Source organism: Bos javanicus, chromosome 16, assembly GCF_032452875.1.
Source record: "Bos javanicus breed banteng chromosome 16, ARS-OSU_banteng_1.0, whole genome shotgun sequence".
Taxonomy (NCBI): domain Eukaryota; kingdom Metazoa; phylum Chordata; class Mammalia; order Artiodactyla; family Bovidae; genus Bos; species Bos javanicus.
Window position 1 is genome coordinate 43168693 of NC_083883.1, and position 20752 is coordinate 43189444.

The window sequence follows — 20752 nt, forward strand, 5'->3', positions numbered from 1 at the left end:
ACTTTCAGCTCTTGCTATCTTCTGTCTAAAATAACCAAAATCCAAGCATTTTTCTGAAAATCTGGATACCGTGAACTTAGGTCATTTTGTCTTTCTCCAAGTATCTGAAGTATACAGTTTTTTAATATAAGGAAAGTAAAGAACAAGGTGTCCTTTTATGTTCCCTTGGCGCTTTGGCGGTGGAACTTATTTTTTTAATAATTTTATTTGATTATTTTATTTTTGGCTGTGCTGGTCTTTGTTGCTGTGCGGGCTTTTCTCTAGGTGCTACTCTCTAGTTGTGGGTCATGGTCTTTTCATTGCAGTGGCTTCTCCTGTTGTGGAGCACGGGCCATAGGACACGTGAGCTCAGTAGTGGTGGCTCTTGGGCTCTGAAGCATAGGCTCAGTAGTTGTGGCGCATGGGCTTAGTTGCACCGTGGCACGTGGGATCTTCTCAGATCGGGGATCAAACCTGTGTTTCCTGCATTGGCAGGTGAATTCTTTACCACTGAGCCACCAGGAAAGCCCAGTGGAACTTGTTGCAGTTTGCATTCTCATTTTTTACATGAATAGAACACAACCAGTCAGCCTTGTAGTTAGCACTGAGACTGATGCAGGCTCTTGAAAGCAGTCCTTCAGAAACTTCTCAGACTCATTGGGCTTAACCATATGCTGGGGAACTTGTTAAAATGCTTGTTCTGATTCAGGCTGAAGCTCAGGCCTTGATAGTCTCTATTTCTAATAAGCTCCCAGGTAATGGCTGATGCCAGTGGTCCACGGGACCACACTTTGAGTAGCAAGGATTTTAGATCTCTGCAGGTCAATACTGGATTCTCTGTGCTGACCAAAGCCTGGGATAAAACCAGCTTCTCATCACGTATGCCACCAGCGATCCACTTACAAATAGGCAGTTCAAAGCATCTCTGATGGATCTAAACAGAGTAATCATATACTTCACTGACTTTTAAGTAAATTTATCAGGTTGCTTATTTTCCACATTTTGCATCAGTCTTTAGTACTTCTGGTGACTGAAAACAGCTCCCAGTTTGTATTTCAACGTAGTTTTCTTCCCTTTATTACCAGTTGACCCAAGGCAGCTGCACTTCTGTGCAGCAGCAGATAGAGGTAAAGAACTAGGCAGGGTTGGTCCCAGCTGACTTGGTCTCTTGGCCAAGCCCATAAAGATTTGCATGCAGACCTGTGTGCATGTGCTCACATACAGCTTTGGAACACTGGCCTTTACTCCTGACATCAGCCTTTACCCACATAGGCAACTGCAAAGTAACCACTACTGAGAAAAGTTTGATGATTTAAGATGAAAGTGGTAAAATACCCCTGGGTCAGGAATGATGTTACTCTCCTGTGGTGTTTTGTAATTGCTAGTCCCAGACCTCAGGAGGAAAAAGGCTGACACCTGGCATTCCCAAGTGTTTGCTGAGGCCACCATGCTAACACCTCACCCTGGAGGGAGGAGCTGGACAAGGAGGCCAGATGCATGTTTCCACCCAGATATTTTCAGCCTGCCTTGGTGCAGAATGTCCTTCCAGCCAGGCAGCTGTCCGCCCTGCTTTAGGAAATTCGCCAGTGGTCTAGTTTGCTTCCAGGAAGTTTTGCCTTTTACCCAGGATTTGAGAAAAAGAAGGCATCTTAGTTTGTCTCACCTGAAAGAACAGATCAAGTTCAAAAACCCTAAGCAAAGTTCTCTACACCTAAAGCTCAGATTCATTTCATCGAAAGGTAAATTGTGCTTCTATGTATTCATGTGATGACAACTAGGGATTGGTATATTTGTCAGTTTTAACCAGCCTTCAAAATAATAATTTGGCACCTCAGTCACCGTTCTATTGGCTATGCTAATAGAGGATTTACATAGTACAGAAAACATAAAAGCCATTTATATATACCTCCAGCATGCCTCCAAGATTCTCAGCTGATTTCCTGTCTTATGGTAATTGATCCGGGCTTACCTTCTAAATGAATGAGCTGGCGTTCCATCAGCGTGCACCAGTGTTACAGATAAGGCAGTCAGCAGAAGGTGGGTGATGAGAGGAAACTGGAGTTTGAACAGTTGCTGTAAAACTCAGAGAATTGAGAGTTGATTATGTTTTAAATTACAAAGCAGTAGGGAAAGGCCATTGTGAGGCACATATCGTGTTTGATAGATTGTGCAGTTGTTCACTAAGCCAAAATTTTTTGGAGAGCTATTTGCTACCATTTATCGAATGGTACTAATGTTAATGATCACAGTAACCACCATCTACACTTGTTGGGCACTTCCCATGTGTCTGTCAGACACTGTTGTGAGCACTTTATATGTATTGATTCATTTAATCTTCACAGTAACCATGTGAGTTCAGTGCTGTCATTACCATCTCTCTTTTATGATGTGGACATTGGGACACTGATTTGTCCAATGTCAGCCAGTAGATGGAGGAGCCAAGGATGTGAGCCAGGTATGACTCCAGAGACCAGTCTCTTAACCACTGTGCTGCATTGTCTTTGCCTCACCCAAACTCAGCCTCACATCTTTAGAGGGCGAAAGACGTTAGTACTACTTCCTTGTATATGATTGACTTTTAAATACCTTGTAATATAGTGTTGCTATGCAGAGACTCACTGTGTAGGGTGGAAACCAGCAGTCTGTGGATTGAAAAGCACTTGGTGTTCCCATTTCATTCCACAGAATAAGGTCTAAAAGTCTTTGGTATCTAGTGTCACTCTTCTTTTAGTTCAGGAGTTCTCATTGTGTCAGTGAGAATCGACAAAAATTTTTAAGCTGTCTCTTACAGTATCTCTACTTCAGTTTTTGATGTACAGTAATAGTTGATGTACTGTCACTTATTGGTAACTCGTCAAAAGCTACAGCAGACTTCTCTTTCATCCCAGGAAAATGGTGGGTTGGATTAGTGGTGGTCAGGTTATGTAGCACACACAGGTCTCTTTCACTCCCTGGACGACTTCCCTTGAGAACTTCTGCTCTAACTTATCTGATCCTCCCTTAGTTTAGGGAGGATTGACCTGTCTGTTCTGCCAGAAAAATCTTTTAAGAATATATTTTAGAAGTTAAAGATTTAGTAGTTAGGGCTAGCCCAATTCAGAGAGAAGTCATTTTGATAATAAGAGCAACAATGTTTTGCTCGTTATTCCAGCTAGACCCTTTAGATGCATTTTTTCTTGGAGGAGGAAGACTTAAGACTCAGATGCCGCATACGAGTAGTTTGCCCAGAGTTTCTTCAGCAGCTGAGTGGCAGGGCCAGGATTCCAGCCAGGTGTTTCTAACTTCAGAGTAGCAGACAGACACTCACACATAGAGCACTAACTTGTGCTGAGCACTGTGCTAAGTCTGTTACACATATTAACTTAGTTAATCCTTAAAACACCCTCTGAGGTGGGGACTGTTATCCACACTTTACAGAGGAGGAAACTGAGGCACAGAAAAGTTAAGTAACTTGCCCAAGACTAGGCACCCAATACGTTACATAACTGGGATTTGAACTCAAGTTGCCGAGCTGCACAGAATGTGGCTTCTGGCCAGTACCCTCTATTACCCAGCCCCAGGGCCTGAGTCTTTCCATCCACCTCCCTAAGCTGCCCCTGCTAGTAACTCTTGGTGCCAGGAGAGCTCAGAGTTTTGAGGAAAATTGAAGGGGATTAACTGCAAAGTAAAAGTTCTATCTGTTCAGCTTCTTTTGTCTCATTCCAACATAGTGCTGTGTCCTCTGGGCTTTGTCGCACTATTGATGATGGTGCAGATCTGAGCATTTCCCCCTCCGTGTGTGACTGCACTGTCAGATGAGCCAGTGTCCCACTGCAGGGTGCCCTGGGCCCTTCCCACACTGCTGGAGGCCATTCTTAGTGTGATGATCCCCATCTACTCTGGGGTTGTGGAGCTCTCTGCTTGGCAGATAGAGTTGAGCACAGATGAGTTGTAAAACAGACGTTCTCTATATTGTGTTATATTCCAGAGGTTGCTGCTTTTGTTTTATGACTTTAATTAAATATTACTCTTTTGTATTTGTACTCAGGGAGTTTTGTCATGAGAGGTACAATTGTATAAACCAAAGAAGTGGGATAATAATTAGATAGGCGAGGGCTCCTTACAATAGGCCCTCACAGCTGATGGTTTTCCTTTGTCGCCTGTGGTGTATAGGCCTGGGGAGCTGCCAGAAGGGTTTCCAAAGATGATTGGTTGGAATGGCTGCGGCGGCTGAGCCTGGAGCTGCTGAAGGACTCCTCGTCACCCTCCCTGCGCTCCTGCTGGGCCCTGGCACAGGCCTACAACCCGATGGCCAGGTGCAGTGTGTCAGGGCTCCCTTCTTCCCAGCTTCACATTGTGATCAAGAGGACTAGCCTGTAGAAAGCAATATATAATAATTAGTTTTTATTAACAGTAAGAATAAAAAGGTATTTTTAATTTCGTTAACTTCTGGGGTAAAAAATAAAAAGGCAAATTGAACATGCTCTTATTATAGGAAGAAGATCCATCTTAACCTTGCTAATAGACCTTTCATTAGTAGATTTAGGTCCAAAATTTTAATTACAAAGTCATTTATAACTCTGAAAACAACTATGTAATAGTTTAATATAATCTGTTTCCGGTAGTAGTGATGTTCCAGTTACATGTGACTGCATAAGTCCCCAAGTCTTAGTGGTGTAAAACAACAGTCATCTAAAATTATTTATTCTACGCACAAATCTGCAGTTTGGGCAGGAAGTGTGGGAACAGTTTGTCTCTGGCCCACCCAGTATCAGCAGGGGTATTAGTCCCGGGGCTAGAAGGTTGACCTCCAAGATGGCCCATTCATACATCTGCCAAGTTGGGGCTGACAGTTGGCCAAAGATTCAGCCCTGGCCAGGGCCTTGGTTCCTCTCCGTGTGGCCTGCTCCACGGGTTGCTTGGGCTTCCTCACTGAATACTGTCTTAATTCAGGAGTGAGTGACCACAAGGGACTGACACATGACACAGAAGTGCGTGGTGCTTGTACAACCTGCCTTGGGGGTCATGTAGTGTCACTTCTGCCCCATTCTGTTGTCAAAAGAAGTCACAAAGACCCACTCAGGCTCAAGGAGAGGAGACGTGGATGCCACTTTTTTATAGGGGAGTGGAAAAAGGAAATGGCAACCCACTCCAGCATCCTTGCCTGGAGAATCCTGTGGACAGAGGAGCCAGGTGGGCTGCTGTCCTTGGGTTGCACAGAGTCGGACATGACTGAAGTGACTTAGCATGCCTGCATACATTGAGAAGGAAATGACAACCCACTCCAGTATTCTTGCCTGGAGAATCCCAGGGATGGAGGGGCCTGGTGGGCTGCTCTCCATGGGGTCACACAGAGTCAGACACGACTGAAGTGACTTAGCAGCAGCAGCAGCAGCAGGATAGATCGTAGAAGAATGTGTGGAACAGGAGCTAGTGCTGCAGCCATCTTTGGAAAATAGAATTTACCTTAAAAATACTGTAAATCCTACACAGTGAATCTTAAATAGTCATTGAAAATTTGGTTTATAAAAAGTTGTAACACATATAGATTCATGGTATAATGTATGTGAATAAAATGGAATACAAAATGGTGCAAATGTGGGATTTCAACTATTAAAAATATGTGTACCTAGGAAAAAGATTATAAAGTAATACAATAATGATTATCTCTAGGAGGATTTAAGGAGCAATTATTTTCTTTTTTTCATTATTTTCTAAGTTTTTCTACAATGGACAGTGCTTATTTGTAATGAAGCATGATTTCATTAGCTATCTTTTCATTGGCAGGAACCAAAAAAGTGAAGTATTCCATTTCACTTTCATCATCACGGCTGGTTTGCTCTTTGGAGTGTATTTAGCAGAAATAGAGATGGTCCCTGAGACTGCTACTTGGATACCATGATTTGGTTCATCTGATTTCTTTCAAATATTTTTTAATGCTTAAAAAAAATTGTTCCTAGGGAGTCTCTGTTTCCATAGTGTGCAGATTTCACATTCTCTATTTCCATAGTATGCAAAAATAGTGTTTCCTCTCGTCTGCTTCAAGTCCTTTTTGAGCACACCCTCATCCAAAAGAGGTTTGTGATAAATACACACACATGTGTCTGTCCCCTTAATGCCAAGCATGTTCATTTGGGAGCCACCGTAGCCTTGGAACTAGATCAGAAAGCTTACTTCTTAATGTACACAGGGCTTCTCTTGGTCTTCATGTTACCCTATGAATTTCAGATTTTGTTTTCTTTCATCAGATTCCAAAATTATGTATACATTGAACTGATCTAACCCTTTAAGTATGTAAATAAAAATAGATGTATAGGCGTCAGGTGCTTAAGCCCATACATTATACAGGCATATCCTGTAGTTTCCAACTCCCTCTCCACACATTCACCAAAAGCGAGAGGGTAGGATTGAAGTCCAGATGTCAGGGGTAGCAAACGTGTCCACCCAAGTGGTGCTGTAGTGGTCTTAAATAGTTGTCGTGATTCTGGGAATGGTACCCCTGCTCCCAGGTCTTCCCAGGGCCCCAGCTGTTAGAGGTTTGGCTTAGGGAATGTTTTAAGACTTACGCATTTGGGTTCTGTTTTCTGATGCTTCTCGTTTCTTAAGCTCTGTTTTCACTTTGTTTATGACCACCCAACTAAGGGTTCTGCTTATGTTTTCAAAAGCAATAGCAAATGCCTACTTCTGGTGTTAGTTTTCACATTGCCTGAGAAGAAACATCCCAAGAATCATTTGAAGATGAATGTTAACTGAATCTGTTATGTCAGCTTCTATGTTAAAAGTCCCTTTCTGTCCATCTCCTCCAATGAAAAAGAGTGATGCAAACACTGTGGAGACAAGTCATTTTGTTTTGCTCTTTGTTCTCCCACTCCATCCTGCCCCCACAGTTTTCCCTGGACCTGTGCTGAAAAATTGAACAGTCACTAGAGCCACATGTGCTTATTTCAATTTAGGTTAATTAAAAGTAACTAAAACTTAAAATTCAGTTCCTTAGTCATACTTATTACTGTTCAAGTGCTCATTGACCAGTGGCTGCCATATTGGGTGGGGAAGATAGGAACTATTTCCAGCAAGTTCTGTTGGACTGCCTTGGCCTGTACAACCATTATCAGTGCCAGGAGTAGCTTGTTAAGTTGTGGCTTTGTGGCACCAATCAGAGGCAGGAGGGGCATTTCCAACATTTGTCTCCACTCCTGTCTGCCTTCAGGGATCTCTTTAACGCTGCGTTTGTGTCCTGCTGGTCTGAGCTGAATGAGGACCAGCAGGATGAGCTCATCAGAAGCATCGAGTTGGCCCTCACCTCCCAGGACATCGCAGAAGTCACGCAAACCCTCTTAAATTTGGCTGAATTCATGGAACACAGTGACAAGGTGAGCCTGTCAGGGAGCCAGCTGGCGGGAAGAGGGGAAGCACTGCATAACCCACTCTGGCCTGTGGCCTGTCTGCCATTTGTTTCCTATGCTGTGGGGTTCTGCTCTCCTCCAGGGCCCCCTGCCTTTGAGAGATGACAATGGCATTGTCCTGCTGGGCGAGAGAGCTGCCAAGTGCCGAGCATATGCCAAAGCGCTGCACTACAAAGAACTGGAGTTCCAGAAAGGTCCCACCCCTGCCATTCTCGAGTCTCTCATCAGGTAGGCCATAAACCCTTTCTCTTGATGCCTGCGTCTCACATGACCTCTCTTCTCCCACTGCCTGGTGCCAGTGTCCTGGAGGCCCTTGGAGACCTCTGCTCTGTCAAATCTGCCGTCGGGACTGCCACGTGTGTAAACGAGTTGTGGTTGCAGGTGGCCTTTCTTGGTACTCTAGCCAGAATTGTCACTTCTGTTGACCCTTAGCACTTGGGCTCCTGTTCCTTTCCAACCTGTGCTTACTTGTCCTGAGGAAATCAGCCTGAAGCAGTTCTGTGACCAGAGCAGCCTAGGAAAGATAGATTTTATGTCTGGGTTAGACCGCACTCTCTGGCTTAGGAGTAGGAGCTGATTTCTGTGCCTCAGAGACCAGCCAGAGGCAGGCTAGGGTTTTATTGACTAAATATATTGGTACCTGAGTCTTCCTCTGTGGAGTGTGAATGTAAAAGGCAGAGCCATGTCTGAAATCCAGTGGTCTTTTCCTCTCATTTGCTATGTTCTCTCATAAGGTTGTTTTGAGTCTTCTGGGTATGGAAAAAATAGGTTGTTTAATAAATTTTTCACTGTTATGAAATTACAAGCAGCCTTAAATGTTAGCTCCACAGCTCCTAGAGAATTGTTTACTTCCCCTAATGATTATCGGAGAATATTAACTCTGAGATCTAATTATCTTCATGTAAATGCTAACATGGTAGATTATTTCACTACAAATAGTTTAGGAAAACTCATGCAGCTAATCAGGACCTCCACTGTGGCTGAAACAGCCTGCTGTGAGTGGCGCTCCCTTCATTTGTAAGGATAATCAAATAACAAGTTCTCTGCTAGCTCTGCTTTTGAGTAGATGCTAAACTCTGTTCCTTTGAGTGCTTTACAAAGTGACCAAAAAGAAATAGAAGCGTGTTTTTGCCCAAATAAATTGGACTTGGAGAGAATGCTGATTTCTAAAATACCACACAGGAACGTTTATAAATGTGCCATCCTATGGGTAGGCCTCAGTTTCAAATTAGGCAGAAGCGGACACCTTCCTTCCTTCCTTCCGTCTCTGGCTTATATAATGCAATCTTGCTTAAAAACTGGAAGAAGACCCCATAGCTGAATATTGTGACTTAGCATTAAGTAACTAGTTTTTGAACATTAATTTCCTTGCTTGCCTTTTTCTGTTTGATACCTCTCTGAAACTTCCCTCATCCAAGCCCCAGTTTTTTCCATATTTGAGACAATCACTGAAGCATTAGTGTTTATGCAGATATGTAGTAGAAGATGTAGTCAGAGGCCTGGAAAAGTGTTCCAGAAGGTCATTTAACTTCTTAAAGCCAGTGTAATTGAAAATGTTGTTGTTGAGTCGCTGAGTCGTTCCTGACTTTTGCGATCCTCTGGACTGTAGCCCGCCAGGTCCTCTGTCTATGGGATTTCCCAGGCAAGAGTACTGGAATAGGTTGCCATTTCCTTCTCCAGTAATTGAAAATACATCCTTGGAATTGCCTGCAGATTGATACTGGCTCTAAGAAAACAAACAAAAACCTCTGGTCCCAGTGAAGCCAGGGCCTCTACACTCTGGTTGGTTCCAAGTCTGGTTCAGCTCAGCTGGTTCGGGTTCAGCTCAGCTCAGCCCTTCAGTTGGTTTCCTGTATCTTCCCAATACCCATCCTTTTTGTTTCTGCTTGTAGCTTTTCCTGCTAAATTTGTAAAACTGCTTTTTCTCAGCACAGTTGCCACGTTATGCCGTCATATTCAGTGAAGAAAGTTTTAAGAAACATCCTTAAGCTGCTTATTCAGAAGTTGCTCTCGGCGTTACCCCAGTCCTCACAGACACTCCTCCCATGGCCCAGACCCTCCTCCACGACTTTGGTTTTGTCTTGGAGGCATTACTGTTCACTAAGAGGTTGGGTTCCCTTCCATACAGAGCTCAAAGCTCAATTCCTGGCCCACCTGTATCACATTGCAGACATCTTACCTGTTTTTTCTACTGCCCAACTCCCTTCTCTAATTTTATTTTTCCTTCTGTTACTTTCTCTTTAGCATTTGTCATTTATTTTAAAGTTTAGTATATACGTTTGAGTCAACTGCCTTAAATTCTTTTTGAAGCAATCAGATTAATTGTACACAGAAACATCTTTGCACAATTGATTCTTAGTTTTTATTTTTGTTATAAAAAGCTGTCCTGTGCTGACAGTACTGTTCTCTTGCTGCTGGATCAATCTGTCGTCCTGCCTGTTGAAATTTTTATCCACCTGCTCTAGGACACATTAAATCCACATGTAATCCCCAAACTGTGGCCTACAAACTCTCAACGCTATTATGTATCAGTGAGTATAACTGCTTATTTGGGGAGCAGAGAGTTAAATGAGTATTTAGGTACTTTGAAACACACGTGCTCCTGTACTTATACATGTGCACAGTTTTTACTTGGTGTATTAGCATTAGGATAAGATCTGGTGTCCTGCTCATTCTTAGTTCATTCAGGACAGTGTAACAAATTACCATAGGCCGGGTGGCTTGAACATCATTTATTTTTCACAGTTAGGAGAAAAATCTAGAAGCTGGGAAATCCAAAATCAGGGTGCCAGCATGGTTGGGTTCTGGCAAGACCCTCTTCTGGGACGTTGGTTGCTCTGTGTGTCTTCCTGGGGTCTTTTTATAAAGGCACTAATCCCTTTCATGAGGGCTCCACACTCATGGCCTAATCCCCTCCCAAAGGCTCCCGTCTCCAAATGCCATCACACTGGGAATTAGCCTTCAAAATATGAATGGGGGATTGGGGGGTGCATCAGGGAGATGCAGATTCTGTCCACAGCACCTGCTTCTCTTTCTCCACCCAAAATAGAAGACAGGGTCTGATCAAAACTGGTGCTCTCACTGCCCAGCCCCTGACATGTTATCCCATTTTAAGACAATTTTCTGATTGAGAAAATTCCAGTGCTTACAATTGGCATCAGCTCTGCCAACTGCCCGTCAGTCCTGTTCTCTTTCACACCCTTTGTACCTTCTCTCGTACATCCTGGAGGGTGTGTGAGAACACAGTGCTCTTTCCCTTCAGGAGAGCTGAGCTCTCCTTTTTGTGCTTCTGTCCTCTTGAAGGTAGAGGCTGTGCTGTGCTCACCTTCAAGTCCTTGGAATCCATGTCACCCTGCCCCCGACAAAATGTTTTAAAAGTGACCATTACTGTCAGAACCTGCACCTCTGTGGGTTACCTTCTGTGTTTTCCTTCCACCTGCTTTCCCTCATCTCTCAGACATTTTCCCAGAAGGGTGAGGTAAACCGCAGGTGCTGAATTAGAGCTTCAGTGTTTTGGTTTTTGTTTTTGTACGGTGACTTTTTTTTTTTTTTTCAACATTAACCTTGCCACAAAAAGGTTTTTATTTCACTTATTCAATTTCATATCTATATAAATATGAGTCAATTTCAGGAACTATAGGTTTTGATTGATATAGGTACTTTGTCCCCCCAACTATCTTGAGGAATGATTTACAAATATAATTGTATATATTTAAATGTATACCATAATGATTTGATATGCATTATAGAATGATTACTAAGATCAACATAATCACCTCACATGGCTAATTTTTTTATGTGTGGTGAGAATGCTTAAGATCTACTTTCAGCAGATTTCAGATATACAAAACTGTTTTGTTAGCTATAGTCACCATGCTGTGCGTTAGATCCTAAAAACTTACTCATCTTATAACTGAAAGTTTGTGCCCTTTGACCTATGTCTCCACATTTTCCCATTCTCCTGTCCCCTGACAACAACCATTCTAGTCTCTATTTTTATGAAATCACTTTTAAAAACATGACTTTGCATGTGTGATACTATATGTTATTTGTCTGTCTTATTTTACTTAGCATAATACCCTCCAGATTCATCCATGTTGTCACAAATGGAAGAATTTCTTTCTTTGTGGCTGAATAATAGTCCATTGTTTATATTATATATGTGTGTATATATTTACACACACACGTGCTATTTATTTATTTGTTTTTGGCTGTGCTCGGTTTTTGTTGCTGTGCGGGCTTTTCTCCAGTTGTGGCAAGCTGGGACTATTCTACATGGCGGTGCGCAGACTTCTCATTGCAGTGGCTTCTCTTATTGCAGAGCTCAGACTCTAGGGTGCACGGGCTTCAGTAGTTGTGGCTCCCAGGCTCTAGAGCACTGGCTCAATAGTTCTGATACATGGGCTTAGTTGCTCTGAGGCATGTGCGATCTTCTTGGATCAGGAATTGAACCCATGTCTCCTGCATTGACAGGTGGATTCTTTACCTCTGAGCCACTAGGAGAGCCTAAAGTACATTTGGGGCTGTTTCCATCTCTTAGCTATTGTGGATAATACCGCAGTGGACATGGGAGTGCAGATATCTCTTCAAGACAGTGATTTTTGTTTTCTTTGAATATGAACCCAGAACTGAAAAATTGCTGGATCACACGGTAGTTCTGTTTTCAATTTCTTGAGAAACTGCCAGACTGGTATAGTGGTTATACCAGTTTACATTCCCACCAACAGTTCCCTTTTCTCCAGTTCCTTGCCAGCACTTATTATCTTTTGTCTTTTTAATAATGATCGTCTTCCCAGATGTGAGTTGGTATCTCACTGTGGTTATGCTTTGCATTTCCCCGGTGATTAGTGACGTTGAGTGCTTGGTCATGTACCCATTGGCCGTTTGAATGTCTTCTTTGGAAAAATGAACTGTTTAGGTCCTTTGCCCAATTTTAAACTGGATTATTTGCTTTTTTGCTATTCAGTCATGTAAGTTCTTTATATATTTTAAACATTAACCCAGGGATTATGGTTTACAGATATTCTTCTCCTATTCTGTAGATTTTCAGTTTTTTTATTGTTTCCCTTGCTGTGCAGAAGCTTTTTAGTTTGAGGTAGTCCCACTTACTTATTTTAGTTCTTGTTGCCTAGAGCCTCCGTTTTCTTTAGTTGTGGGGTATATAGTTTATGAGAGAGAATTACTAGCTACTTCTACCCCAATCATCTTGTGCTCTTCCTTCTCTTCATCTCCTTCTAATCATTTTCTCCTCTCTCCAAGCAGCACTGTGCCCGCTTCTGAGCATCTCAGATCCCTTGCCTGCTTCAAGAAGTTTCTGTCTGCCTGCCTGTCCCATAGGAAGCCCTGCTTCAATATACTTATTCTCTACTCACTTTACTTCTTTGAAAATCCTGGTGATCTTGTTTTTAAGGTCAAGTGGGTTCCCAACAATCAAAGGACCCTAGGTACATTAGAAAATAGTCACTTAGAGAATAATGCTTACCTTACCCTGACTGGTTCAAGGGAATAGTTCTTTTTGGGAAAGAAAAATTACTTCCTGAAGGTCAAAATTATTTGACATCTGTGATGACTAAAGATTTTTTTTTCCCTCTGTGTATGTAAGTTTGCTCAGGTAGAAAGTAGGAGTGTTGCTTTGCAGAATATTTTGAATCCAGGCAATGGCCCCAGCCTCTGGGGGGGTCAGGTGGGTAGACCAGAGTCTGACCTCGTCCAGCTCCTGCTGCCCTTTCTCTCCCTTGCTTTTCTGTCTTCAGCTTCCTGCTCCTCCCTGGGTATCCCTGAAGACTGCAGCACACCCAGAGTCTCTTTCTCATAGCTCACTCTGATTTTTCACTTAAAACTTTTCACCATGCCCTCAGTGGTAATAGTAATCATTTTAAAAGGAACAAGATTTAAAAGAGTTTATTGTGGAAGGAAGAAAAAAACTGAATGTTGAAAACAAACTACAGTATTTTATTTTTACAAAGCAAAATGCTTATTTATATGCAGCATGAATTATTTATTAACCATCGTGCCATTTACTTTCCTGTTTCAGCCATTTTTTTATAGATGAGATAAAAGAGGAAGCTTTTTGATCCCTTTTCTCATAAAGTAAATAAAAATAGATGTATCTGTATTGACTGAGAAAATTTTAAGTCAGTTTTGTGCGAGTGTCCACAGGGACTTATCTTCCCCTCCAGCTGAGCTCCTGCCAGCACTGGGCTTACTCCCTGCCTCTCAGTGCTGTGCCTGATCCAGGCTGAGCAGGGGAGGTGCTCAGAGACCAGTGCAAGGCCCAGAACCCTGGAGCCTCCTCCGGTCAATTCCAACTTGGGTCCATTCACCTCCAGCTGAACAATTTTTGTCTTTTTTAAAAAAAAAGTGTGTAGACTGAAGGTAATTTCATTGGGTTTAAAAATAGAAACCCCTCGCCCCCACCACCCCCTTCACTCCTTTCTCTAACACCCAAGAGAATCAAAGCAATATGGTTCATTTTCTGCCCTCACATCACCTCGGCCTCAGGCAAAATGGCTAAAATGAACTCACAATTGTTTTTCCTCCACAGAAAAATTGTGTGGAAAAGAGAAGCTGCTGCTACGTCAGGGATCACAGGCAGGGAGCCCCCTCAGGCCAACCCCCTGAGAAGTGTGTGTTTGGACCTGGTGCATTTGAATACTTCCTCCCACTTACTTTAACATTCTCAGCACCGAGTCCTGTTCTCCTAAGAGACCCCCCTCTCCTTGAAGATGATGGGCCACTTCCCGTCCCTCCCCTTTCTAGACTCCCTCCCTCTCCTCTGCCCTTTTCCCAGCCTCTGGTTTCTCCAGTCCTCCTCCAGAGCAGGCCCCTTTCTACGGCTGGAAGTCTTCCGGGCGGATTTTCATCTCCACTCGTTTGAGGGAGTAACTGGAGCCGTGCCAGCCATACCAGGTGATGCCATCCAGGTGCTTGTTGTGCTCCCCGAGGCGATAGTAGACGCCATTGAGGTTGGAGTCTGTGCAGCAGTTGTACCAGTATCCACCTGCGATGGGAAACAGTCAGTCCTCTGGTGTCCTCAGAGACCACTGACACCCTGGGCAGCAGGGATGTACTGAAGCCATTAGGGTCAGTGTCACAAAGGAGTACAAAGCCAGAAAACTGACTGTGCAGCTATAAATCCACTTTCTCCTCCACCAGGACTGTGGCCCTGCCTCTGAACTCCCCGCTCCAGACCCCGACTCTCACCTTTGCGGAGCTGGGCACACTTGTCTAAGCAGTTGTCGTTGTCCTTGTCCTTGGTGCTGAAGGCTGTGTTGTTGTGATAGATGAGGGCGTCATTCCCCACGTCGCCGCTGTAGTTCCCCAGGAAGAGGCGATAGCTGTTCGGTTCATTGCCCAGAACAAAGTGGCTGTACTCGGCGTAGCGCATGTTGCCCTCCCAGTCCTGTCAGGGGAGGCAGAGCCTTAGAAAAACTGGCAAGGCCTCCTGTCATACCACCCTGCCCCTCTTCTCTCTCTCTAGCTGCAGCCATATGTCTTCTTACTGCAGGGAACGTAGCAAGACTTTACTTGTCTGCCTCTAGTTTAACACACTAACCTGGGAATCAGACAGCAAGAGTCCTAGATCAGACTTCCCTCCTGAGTCCCCATATGGCTTGATTAGTCTCTCTTTCTCTTCCCCTTCATTCTCTCTTCCGCTGTCTGTCAAGTATAGACCTGAGTTTTGCTGTATCCTACTCTGAGGTGTCATAAGAGTAACTTGAGAATATAGTGACGCTTCAGGGCCTTTAAGGAAGATCACTAACTGACATCAATAAGGTTTGCTTGCAGAGGTCCTTATATCCCAGGCCAGGGCAGGGAACAGTCTTTCAGCCCAGCTGACTATTGGATTCCTCTGCTCTGGCCTGAGTCTGGCCTCTCCTGTACCTGCAGTCTCACTTTTATGAAAAATACAGGGGTAAAAAAAAAAACCTATTCTTCCTCAACTGTCCTACAACCTGCAAGAAAACCATCATAGCAAGTATCCCAGCCGATGGTGGAAAGGAGTAGGAATGACACCCCGGAGTTGTGCAGAGTTGGGCGTGGCAGCCCTGGTCCAGTCCTGGGGACTGCGCCTTGTGCTCACCTGCATCTCCACACGCAGCCGGGTGGGCCGCCTGGAGAGCCGGTGGATGTGGTCATTCCCCAGCCAGAAGTCCCCACGGATGCTGCCAAAGCCCTGCTTGTACTGCTTCCAGTCCCGGTAGAAGGAGACGAGGCCACTCTTCCGTCTCTGAATGATGGTCCAGCCGCCGCCTGAAGTCTCCATGTCACAGAACACCTGGAACGGAGGGGACGCCCTGGTCAGGACCTGCCGAGACAGGCGACAAGCCTGAGCACGGCTTCTCACCTTCTCTTGCCCCCAGAGTTGATGGACATATGCCCTTCCACAGCCACTGGCTCACTAGGTAGCAATTCTCCCCAGTATTGGCAAGCTGGGCAGGCTGGTGATTTGCTGAGAAAGATCAGAATTGAGGATGAGAGCAAGTGCACGTAGTTTGAAGGGAAAGCATCCTTCAAAGGTCCTCTGACATGCTCCCTACATGTTCTCTGTTTCTCCTCCCCAAAGAGTAACTGCCGTAGGCCGTGGCGAGACTTCACAGCACGTAGGTTGTGGTGAGAACGTGATCTAACCACATCAGAAGGATTAGTATTTGGTTGGTAGTGATTTGAAGGAGCCAAACAGATGGCTGGACTTTTTCCCCCTGTAAATGGAGTGTTTAGATCGCTCTCTGGTATTTGGTGTGCTTGCGTCCCTGTCTTGAGTTTCCCGCTCTTTAGACTGATTAGCCCTGCTGTCCCCAGCCTTTGAGTAGGTAGAGAAGAGCTGACAACCCAGGCAGTGGGCTGCGACGGCCTCACCTCCAGTTCAGGGCTGCCCAAGAAGTCGTCAGGAGGAAGCTTATATACTCCAGAGATGCGGTAGTTCTTCTGGTAGAGGGATGAGCAGTCGTAGATGGCATCTGCAGGAGTGAGCCACAGGGTGAGCATCCAGGCCCAGGCTCCAGGGCTGGCCGCACCCCTGCTGCATCTACACTGAAAGTTTAAAAGGGAGACTTCCTTCTGCCACAAAATTCATAGGAGTGTTCATTGCTGCCAGTGTCCAGACTTGGGAGACATGGATATCAGGAGATCTGGAATAGGTATGTGTTGGCCTGAATGGTGGTAGGGCTGAGAGGTAGGGAAGCCCTTCACCTGAGTTACACAGCAGTACAAATATGCTTAAGGTTTGTGCTGAAGTAAATTATCCTGCTGTGGTTCTAGGGCATGAATTCTGGAGTCTTTATAATGCGTGAGGGCCACTAACAGATGCTACTGTTTAATGGATTCAGCTTCTGGGACAGCAGACCTCTATTCCCAGAAAAGTCTTGAGAATCTCAGAGGGTTTGGTTTTATTGTTTCTCTGTTTGTTTTGTTGTTTTTCAGAGGTAATGGCTACTGCTTACCAGATCCCTTATTAGCAAAGATTTATAATTTTATCTTCTCCACCTTAATTCAACACTGCTCGACAAATGAAAATGCAAACAGTCTAAGGAACCCCTGCAGGCCTTCTCCTGGCACTGTTATTAAAACAAGGAAATGAGAGCTTTGGGCAGGCTGGCTTTCTCCCTCTGGTTGATTTTAATGTTTCCTCAGTTGCCCTGGGGGCTAGTGCCTTACAAGGGATTGTGTCTCCTGTTCTGAATATCAGAGAGCACTGTGGAAGGGACAGCCTTTCCAAATAGGATCAGAAAGCAGAAACCCTCGCCTGGCAAGAAGATGCTCCCTGCCTCTCTATCTGGGAGTTCTTTTTTTGGTGATCACTGCACTCAGCCTTCAAGAAGAGGACACGGTTGCAGATGGTGACTCTTCCATGGTGGGAATTGTTTGAGGCAGAGTGCTTTGCAGAGGGGAAATGGGAGACCCTTGTCTTCGCCATCAGAGTTCTTCACTTCCTGTTACTGCTGTCTCCAAGGGGCTAACTCCTTACAGAATGTAAAGGTGCCCCCACATCTGCTAGTAGAGAAGGGAAGTAAGGAATGAGGGCCTGGGCAGTAGAAGGATGAGGCCCGGCAAGGGAGCTGCAGTTGACGCCCAAGAAGCTCCTTGACCTGTTTGGAGGTGGTTCAGGTCAGGTTCCTCTACCTTCCCTGGTCACCTGCATATCTGTTTCGTCTCACAGACCCAAATCAGGACTCACTTGTCTGAAAAATGACCTGAAAATACCTTTCTCGTCCCAAGCTGAGAGTCAGGAAGTACATACTGAGAAAGTGATTTACACAAAATTTTTAGGCTTAATTTCCAGTTAAAACTTTTTCTTCATTTGAACTAAGGATTACCAGTGACTTACTCTGTTCTTGTATCAGTAAGAAGTGACATATCTATTGACTCTGCTCCTCGTAACTAATAATTTGCAGATATTTTCAGAAAACCAAATTTCTGTCTAAACGAATTCACCTGGCCTGTCTGAGCCAAGCTAAGTAGAAACTAAGAATTGTTTTGCAAAAGAAAAGAGTAGTAAACATATCTTACTTTGGGCCTACTAAAAAATGCAAATTTCAGCATTTCGTTTTCCTGTATGACTATGGACAATTTTGAGATTGTGGGGGAAAAAAATAGAAATGTAGAATTGAGGAACCTTGAGGAACCAGTCCTTTTTAAACACAAAGGACTCCTTAGATGCCCTGGGCAGTGTTTGTGCACTTAATTCTGAGCCAATGAGAAGAGTGAGATTGGCCAATAGGACAACCAAGTTCCATTATTGCCCAGCCCACTAAATCCCAGGAACCCAAGAAAACTGTTTTTGGTAAAAACTTTGCTTCTAGAGATGTTATGATTTTGGTGTTTGTTCCTCCTTCCTTGGGACTGAGGGGACAGCCAGTCAGCTCTGGGCAAGGAAATGGACTAATCGGGAATATGTGAGCTCTAAGACTTGCTGTGTGACTCTGGGCAGACCGCCTGATCTCTCTGTGCTCCAGGATGGCGATTCATACCTTCAGTATGCCAAAACATTGCAGGAGTAAAGAGAGACCTGGGTAAATTTACAGCATCTTAGGAATCAAAAGAAATACTTTGTAAGCCTTTGCAAAAGAGAAACTAGAGCTGGTGGCACATACCCAAGAAACTAAATTCCATGAGAAACCCCAGGGAGCATTCTGACCACATCACCTAGAAGCAGGGCTGCAGACGGGAGGCACTCAGCTGTGTGAGCGGGAGGTGGTGAGCAGCGTGAGGCTGCGTCCTCCTTACCTGCTGAGGTCTGGGTGACCGTCTGCGCTGCCTGCAGCTGCATAATGCCGATCTGGTTGTTCATCTCGGAGTACTTGCTCTCGGCTTCAGTGAGCCGCGTCTCCATGCTCTTGGCGCTGCTTTCCAGCTCCATCACCTGCATGACCACGCTGACCCAGTCCCTCTCCTGCTTCTTGCCCAGGTCGCTCAGCAGGCTGCTCAGGTTGGCGATCTGGGCCTGGAGCGCCTTTGCCTCCTCACAGCAGGTGGCTGCGGTGAGCTCTGCTGGGGTCTTGCGCTTAGGGGGCTTCTGTGGCCAAACTGGGTGGCTGACAAAGGCCACGAGGAAAATGCAGAGCCACGCCACGGCCGAGAGAGTCTTTTTCAGCATCTTTCGTGGGCCTGGGTGAGGAAGGAGGTTCTTCCTCGGGGGAACCTAGCTGTGCCCAGCTGAGGTGTGCAAAACTGTGGCAGATTAAAACCTAAGACTTTCACTCGTGATGGACTTACCACTTTGCTGTTCTCTCTCTCCTTGCTCTTTCTTAGCCTTTCTCAAAACTCGCGTTTCTGAAAGTGCAGCTCAGTTGGGTAGCCCGTAGCTTTTCTTCCCAAGTCTGAATGCTCAACAAACTGAGCATCTTAAATATTGTTTGCTGCTGCACCTCCACCCCTACCATGGCCGAGCATGGCGCTTTAGCCCCTCCCAGCTCATCTGGGAGGGTCAGGTGCCTGTTGAGTGAAGTCAGTGCAAACTTAGGCCAGAGGAGGGGAGGGGAGAGACAGGGGCGCGTCTTTCTTTCCCTGCCTGCACAGTCTCTGGGCCGAGACCAGAGGGCTGAGTTCGTGTGTTTCCAGTTTTGCCTATTAGATTGTGCCCCTGCCAGCCACTGGCTCAGCTCTATCAGTGAGCAGGGCAGGGTCAGAAGAATTTCCAGATTCCATTCTAAAGGTTACATAACCACGGGGTGAGCACAAGGTAGGCAAAGAGAGTGGGGATAAGACTCTCCACTTACCCCGGGAGACCTGTTAATGCAATCCATGCTGTTTATACGCGGTTCTAGTCTATTTTGGCATCCTTCTGAGTGTGCTTTTAACAAGGCTGGTTATTCCTTTCTCTGATCAGCATTCAGTGTTTTACAAAACCTTCTTTTGGCTAGGATCTAATGCCATCTCTCATTTGAATATTTCCAACCTAGAAAAAGCTTTAGAAATAGGAGGATAGAGTAAAGTTCTTAGGAAGTGAAAAAGGACTTTGTAGTTTGTACTCACAGGGTTTACCCAGTTGTCTGTCTTTTTACATACTTTCTCCTTCAATAAGGAGAGGGTCAGTGTTAGCCTCTTGGCACAGGTGTGTCAGCAATGACAGTGGGGCAGAAACGCAGGGCATGATCCCTACAGGACTTGTTACCTGCGTGAGCATCCGCATGTCCACGGTCTTCAGGCAGATCAAGACACAGGCTCAGCCACAGCCCAGGTTCTGGAAAGTTAAAACATAGAGAAAAGAATCCCCATGGCCTAATAATGCACGTCTAGAGTCTCATTTCCCTTTTCCTGTGGAATATGGTTTCCAGATTCATTATATATGATCTATATCCCTGAAAATAGGGATATTGTAATCTTTTGTGTCCTGTATTTAAAGGAGATTCCTCCTTTGAAAACAAATGGGAAAAAAGACTGGGTTTTCAGCACATTTTAAGTCTTTAAAAAGCTTTTCACTAAGAATGTAAACAAAGGTCCCTCTCTCTGTACATGGTAACTGTCTTTGGAACATACGCTTGTCATTTCCAGGTACAGTTGTTGTATGTTCTGTGGCTATTCCGTGTGGGCCCTTCACACACAAGCGTGAGGCCTGGCCTCAGGCTCTCCTTACTGCCGTGACCCCCAGAGCCCTTTTCTAGTCAGGGCTTCTGCTTCTCCGAAAGTCATTACTTTTCAGGCAGCTGGAGTTACCAGACACTTTTTTTTTCCCTAGTAAATCAAAAAGGAGGAGTGGATCAGGTGGATCAGGGTTGGTTTGCTTACTGCCTGTCTTCTGTGCCTGCCTAAGAGTGAGGGTGCTGCTGGCGCCCTGTGGCAGTTGTCACTCTGCTCAAAAGGGCTTGTTCAGCATTGGCGCCATCAGCCCACCCCTGCCCTCTCTTGGCATATGTCTGGCCTTAGCTCATGGTGTTCACTTCACTGTGGTG

The 20752-nt window shown here is 44.9% G+C and overlaps 2 protein-coding genes across 2 annotated transcripts in view; one reads left to right on the plus strand and one right to left on the minus strand.

Annotated features, from left to right (window-relative positions):
- The window catches only part of MTOR (mechanistic target of rapamycin kinase), a 123723-nt gene that overhangs the window by 41692 nt on the left and 61279 nt on the right, over positions 1-20752 (plus strand). The window contains exons 26-28 of the mRNA XM_061382738.1: positions 4132-4274; positions 7166-7328; positions 7444-7589. Coding sequence (XP_061238722.1) covers positions 4132-4274; positions 7166-7328; positions 7444-7589 — 452 coding nt within the window. The remainder of the gene's footprint in view (positions 1-4131; positions 4275-7165; positions 7329-7443; positions 7590-20752) is intronic.
- Positions 13247-19402, minus strand: ANGPTL7 (angiopoietin like 7). The gene is made up of 5 exons (XM_061382742.1): positions 18588-19402; positions 16221-16321; positions 15445-15639; positions 14565-14763; positions 13247-14361 (listed from the first exon to the last, which is right to left on the minus strand). Exons 1-5 carry the CDS (start codon positions 18955-18957, stop codon positions 14192-14194), a joined length of 1035 nt encoding a protein of 344 aa, XP_061238726.1. The 5' UTR covers positions 18958-19402; the 3' UTR covers positions 13247-14191.

Excerpts from the sequence above, each read along its gene's own strand:
- ANGPTL7 (XM_061382742.1), bottom strand. The coding sequence starts at position 18,957 with ATGCTGAAAAAGACTCTCTCGGCCGTGGCGTGGCTCTGCATTTTCCTC. Across the intron at positions 16,322-18,587 it reads GGTCACCCAGACCTCAGCAG|ATGCCATCTACGACTGCTCA; the intron begins GTAAGGAGGACG and ends TCACTCCTGCAG. Across the intron at positions 14,764-15,444 it reads GGCTGCGTGTGGAGATGCAG|GACTGGGAGGGCAACATGCG; the intron begins GTGAGCACAAGG and ends CTCCCCTGACAG.